Here is a 4,062-nt window from a genome sequence, read left to right as displayed (position 1 = left end):
CATCCAGGGTTTGCTGGATCTAGCTGTAATTTGAGTGGCTCATTTTGAGACATTTAGAGTGTTTCATACAGTAATTGGAATTTCACTGCTTTAATGTCTCCATTCAAACAGTTTCTCTGATCACAGCGCTGAAAGGGAAGTCTTATGCACATACATAGCTGTATGTGGGGGAAAAAAAGACGTTTATGTGATTATGGTAATAGTTCATAAAATCTAGCAGACAAAGAATAATTTAGAATTCATTTATTCATGGCAGCAGAAGTTGATATTCTTCTTGCCTACAAAAGAGTTTCAGACGTTAATCTTTTCCCCTGTATTTCTGTTATTCCAGAGTGTGGCTTGCTTCAATATTATAGATGCTCTGACCTTTTTTTTTTTTTTTTTTTTTTTTTTTTGTCATTGCCTATTTTAGTGTCTGCAAAATGCTGTTCTTCCTTAAATAAATAATGCTGATTCCATGAAGATGGTATCAAAGCTGTCTCCCAACTTTCCTGCAGGATTACGCATTTGAACAGAATGCAAGTTTTGCTCTCTGTTTTGCAGCTAGGTATTTTACTGATACAGAATAAATCACCTCCCTACAGCTGAAGATTTAAGCAAGTTAACATATCCCTTTGTAATCTGAGAATTTTTTTAAAAAATGATTAATCTATTTTGGGAACAGGGGAATGGCGTGGGGATATGTCTGTTTATACATGTTGTTCGTGTTATTTTAATAAGACACTGCTTTTTCCTTCTCTCTCTCTCTCTTTTTTTTTTTTTTTTTTTTTTTTTTTTTTTTGGTGATTCTCCTCTGTGTCTTCAGCATCTGTCTATATCTAAGATGCTTCAAACCTCCCTAAATGTAATTTTAAGCTGAGCTCATAAGAGGCTGGCAGCAGCCTCAAATACTTAACTAGTTACTTGGGACCAAATTCTGCACTCCCTTGGCTGGACTTTGTCGAAAGCCCTGCGACTGAAAGCAGAAAGAATCTGGCATGTGGCCATGCGAGACTTGAAGCACAGAGACCATAGGCGCAGCGATTCAGATTGATCTCTGTATTAACTTCACTGGCGCGGTATGTCTGGAACATATTGAAACAACTTTGCGGTGTGATCGGTCAGTTACGGGCTCTCGTTCTGGGGACGGGGCTCTTGAGAGCCCTGTCCTCCAGGGTAAAGGAAGCTAGCCCTGCCTGGCTGGCAGATGGCAGGAGGCACTTGTCCTCGGAGGGGTCTGCAGCGGGAATCTGCAGCCTTTGGTGTCAGGCCCGATGCTTTGTCATGGTTTTATCGATGAGCTGAAAATAAACGCAAAATTGCCGTTAATAAAATTTGCAGATGACAAAAGGAACAGAGGTCTGCTACAGAAATACGGGTATAGAGAAGGCAGACAGGCATGAAATTTCAGAGGGACAGCAGTCTGGCCATTTGCCTTTTTGTTCATACAACTTATCGAGTAATAAGAATCCCTGACGTATGTGTGTGTATGTAGTCATGTGTGTATGACTTTAAAAAATTTTTTTTCCCTCGAGCATGGGAACAAAAAGCTGGAAATAAGATTGGCCTCTGCTTTGGTGAGCTTTGGCAAGCTCCTGGTGTGCTCGTTGCACCCATGGGGTGCACAGCTGGGGAGGCTTTGCCCTGGGGGAGAGATGGGCGCTGGATGGGATCATCCAGCCCCCAGACCCAGAGGCCTTGGCAATTCCTGCAGTTTTTGGAAACTTGTCCAGTTTGAGCAGGTTTTGTTTATGGTTTTGCAGTCTTTGCGGCCAGGGAGCCTCGCCCTGAGACCTGCAAGGGACGTGCCCTTTGCTTTGTTCGTTGTCACACGCAGGCTGTGAGGAGCGGAAACACATCAACCGGCGGCGTCGCAGAGCTGATTTGAAGTGGTCTTGAGTTACAGGGCAAAAAGGAGGTGAAATCCTGACCTCCTTGAGATCTCTGGGCATTTGGCTATTCACTCCAGTGGAGCCTTGCCTTCTTTCGGGGTCTTTAGGCTTACCTAAAACTAGGTATACTTTTATTTTTTAATTCAAAATATGTATACTGTGATTAAAAAAAGGTGCAATTCCAAATACATACTTTACTGCACAAAAAAGACACTTTTCCCGACCATAAGAAAATCCTGTCCAGCAAGCTGCGCAGCTCGAAGCAGAAGCAAGCCAGACCCTTCTGCAACCCCCGCTTCCGCATTCCCATGCCGACCTCCAGCGCGCTTAGCGCACGGGCTGCAGGAGGAGGCGTCACATCTCCATGCCTCTGTATTTTCACTAATTCCTGCACAAGCAGTACCGCTGGTGGCCCTGCTAGGACAACCCTGAAACAAGCCACCTGCAACAAGGAAAGAGGAGGGAAAAAAAAAAAAAAAAAAAAATCCATTGAGCTGGTTCGTGCTCATAGTGCACCTACAACCGGGCAAGATGGCCAGGGTGCAAGCTGGCCCCGGCACCCTAGTTTCAATTTCCTGCTATTTTAAGTTCATCCCCTTATGCCCGTGCCCCCCGCCACATTGCCAGGTGTGAGAATGGCCCTCCCTTCCCTTGGCGTTATGAACACGTGTACCAGGACAGGCCACATTTCGGGTGTGTGACCCTTATGTCAGCTGAGGGGTTATTCAGATTTCCCCCCCCTCCCCCCGCAATGAGAGGGAAGTGACACGTAGCCCCCTTGGGGGCCGCCTGGCTGCCCATCGCTGCGGCGAGTTGTGTCAGGACTGTGAGGCGGGCGCCGGGGCACAATCGCCACTGGCCTGCCCAGCTTTCGCTCTGCGGAGGAGCCGGCCCGACGAGGTGCTGTCTTAAATATCAGCCTGGAAAAAAGGAAACCAACCACCGTGGGCAGACCAGCGCCCCTGGGTGAACGGAGGTGGCTGTAGGAAACATCACCAGAGCGTGAGCGTGGCTGGGAACGGGCCTGATGTGGCTGCTCAGGTCACGGCGGCCGGAGCCACGGCCCTTGCTTCCTCAGCGCCCCCCAGACCCGGTCGCAGCGGTCCCGGCCGACCCCCCGCAGACATTTAGGGGTGTTGGGAGGGCAGGGCAGTGCGGGAGGGGTGTGGGTGCCCCAGAAAGCTGGGCACCGCTTGTAAGGAAGCCGGTGAGATGTGGGTCCTGGGCAGCCGAATTTGGGCTCTTTTTTTTTAATTAATTCTCCAGCTAACAGACTAATCGCCGCTCAGCTGCCCCCACGGTGCTGGTAGCAGCAGCAGCGAGATGTCGGGGGTGGAGGAGGCTTTCCGCAAATTTGCGACCTACGGCGACACGTCGGCCAGCGGCAGCGACATGACGGGGAAGAACTTCTCCAAGCTGTGCAAGGAGTGCGGCGTGGCCGACGGCAAGGCCGTGACCGGCACCGACGTCGACATCGTATTCAATAAAGTCAAGTGAGCTGGGGGGGACGGCGGGGGGTGGCCACGGGGGTCCGGCTGCCCCGTGACATGCCCCGTCCCCGGGCAGGACCAAGGGCGCCCGCACCATCACCTTCGCCCAGTTCCAGCAGGCCATGAAGGAGCTCTGCGGCACGCGCTTCAAGGGCAAGGCGCCCGAGGAGGCCCTGCAGGCCGTCTACGGCCTCATCGAGGGCAAGGAGCCGGGCAACGTGGGCGCCACGGTGGGTACCGGCCGCCGCTCAGGGCCGGGCTGAGCCCCCCGCCGCCTGGGCTAACTCCCGTCCTCGTGCGGCGGCCGCAGAGAGCCACCACGGCCGGGGCGGTGGAGCGGCTGACGGACACCAGCAAGTACACGGGCAGCCACAAGGAGCGCTTCGACGAGAGCGGCAAGGGGAAGGGGCTGGCGGGCCGCCAGGAGCCGGCCGATGGCAGCGGCTACGTGGGCGCCTACAAGGGCGCCGGCACCTACGACAAGACGCACTAGGCCCAGGGGGGGCAGCAGAGCCGACAGTAAATGCTTGACACGAGTGGGGCTGCGCGTGGTGTGCCCAACGCGCCGCACTTTGGGGGGGGGGGTTCTTTTTTTTTTTTTTAATGGTTATTTTTGTCTGGGGCGGGGGGGAATGCAGCGTGCGTGTTTTCTGCCCTGGGTTGTGTTTTAGGCCATTGGTTTCTGGGGGCACCCTCCCGTT

General features: G+C 52.5%; 1 protein-coding gene across 1 annotated transcript; it reads left to right on the top strand.

Moving 5' to 3' along the window:
* The first annotated feature begins 3,194 nt into the window (after window positions 1-3,194).
* On the top strand, window positions 3,195-3,854 carry LOC135324474 (tubulin polymerization-promoting protein family member 3-like). The gene is made up of 2 exons (XM_064500967.1): window positions 3,195-3,347; window positions 3,438-3,854. The coding sequence occupies exons 1-2, from the start codon at window positions 3,195-3,197 to the stop codon at window positions 3,852-3,854; spliced, it is 570 nt and encodes a 189-aa protein (XP_064357037.1).
* The last annotated feature ends 208 nt before the right edge of the window (window positions 3,855-4,062 follow it).

Source organism: Dromaius novaehollandiae, chromosome W (genome assembly GCF_036370855.1).
Source record: "Dromaius novaehollandiae isolate bDroNov1 chromosome W, bDroNov1.hap1, whole genome shotgun sequence".
Taxonomy (NCBI): domain Eukaryota; kingdom Metazoa; phylum Chordata; class Aves; order Casuariiformes; family Dromaiidae; genus Dromaius; species Dromaius novaehollandiae.
This window is presented reverse-complemented; position numbering and strand designations above follow the sequence as displayed.

What these genes read in the sequence shown, in the direction of transcription:
- LOC135324474 (XM_064500967.1), top strand. Translation starts at nt 3,195, where the DNA reads ATGTCGGGGGTGGAGGAGGCTTTCCGCAAATTTGCGACCTACGGCGAC. An exon ending in CCGGCACCGACGTCGACATC is followed by an intron (nt 3,348 to 3,437) that starts GTATTCAATAAA and finishes GTCCCCGGGCAG; the next exon opens with GACCAAGGGCGCCCGCACCA.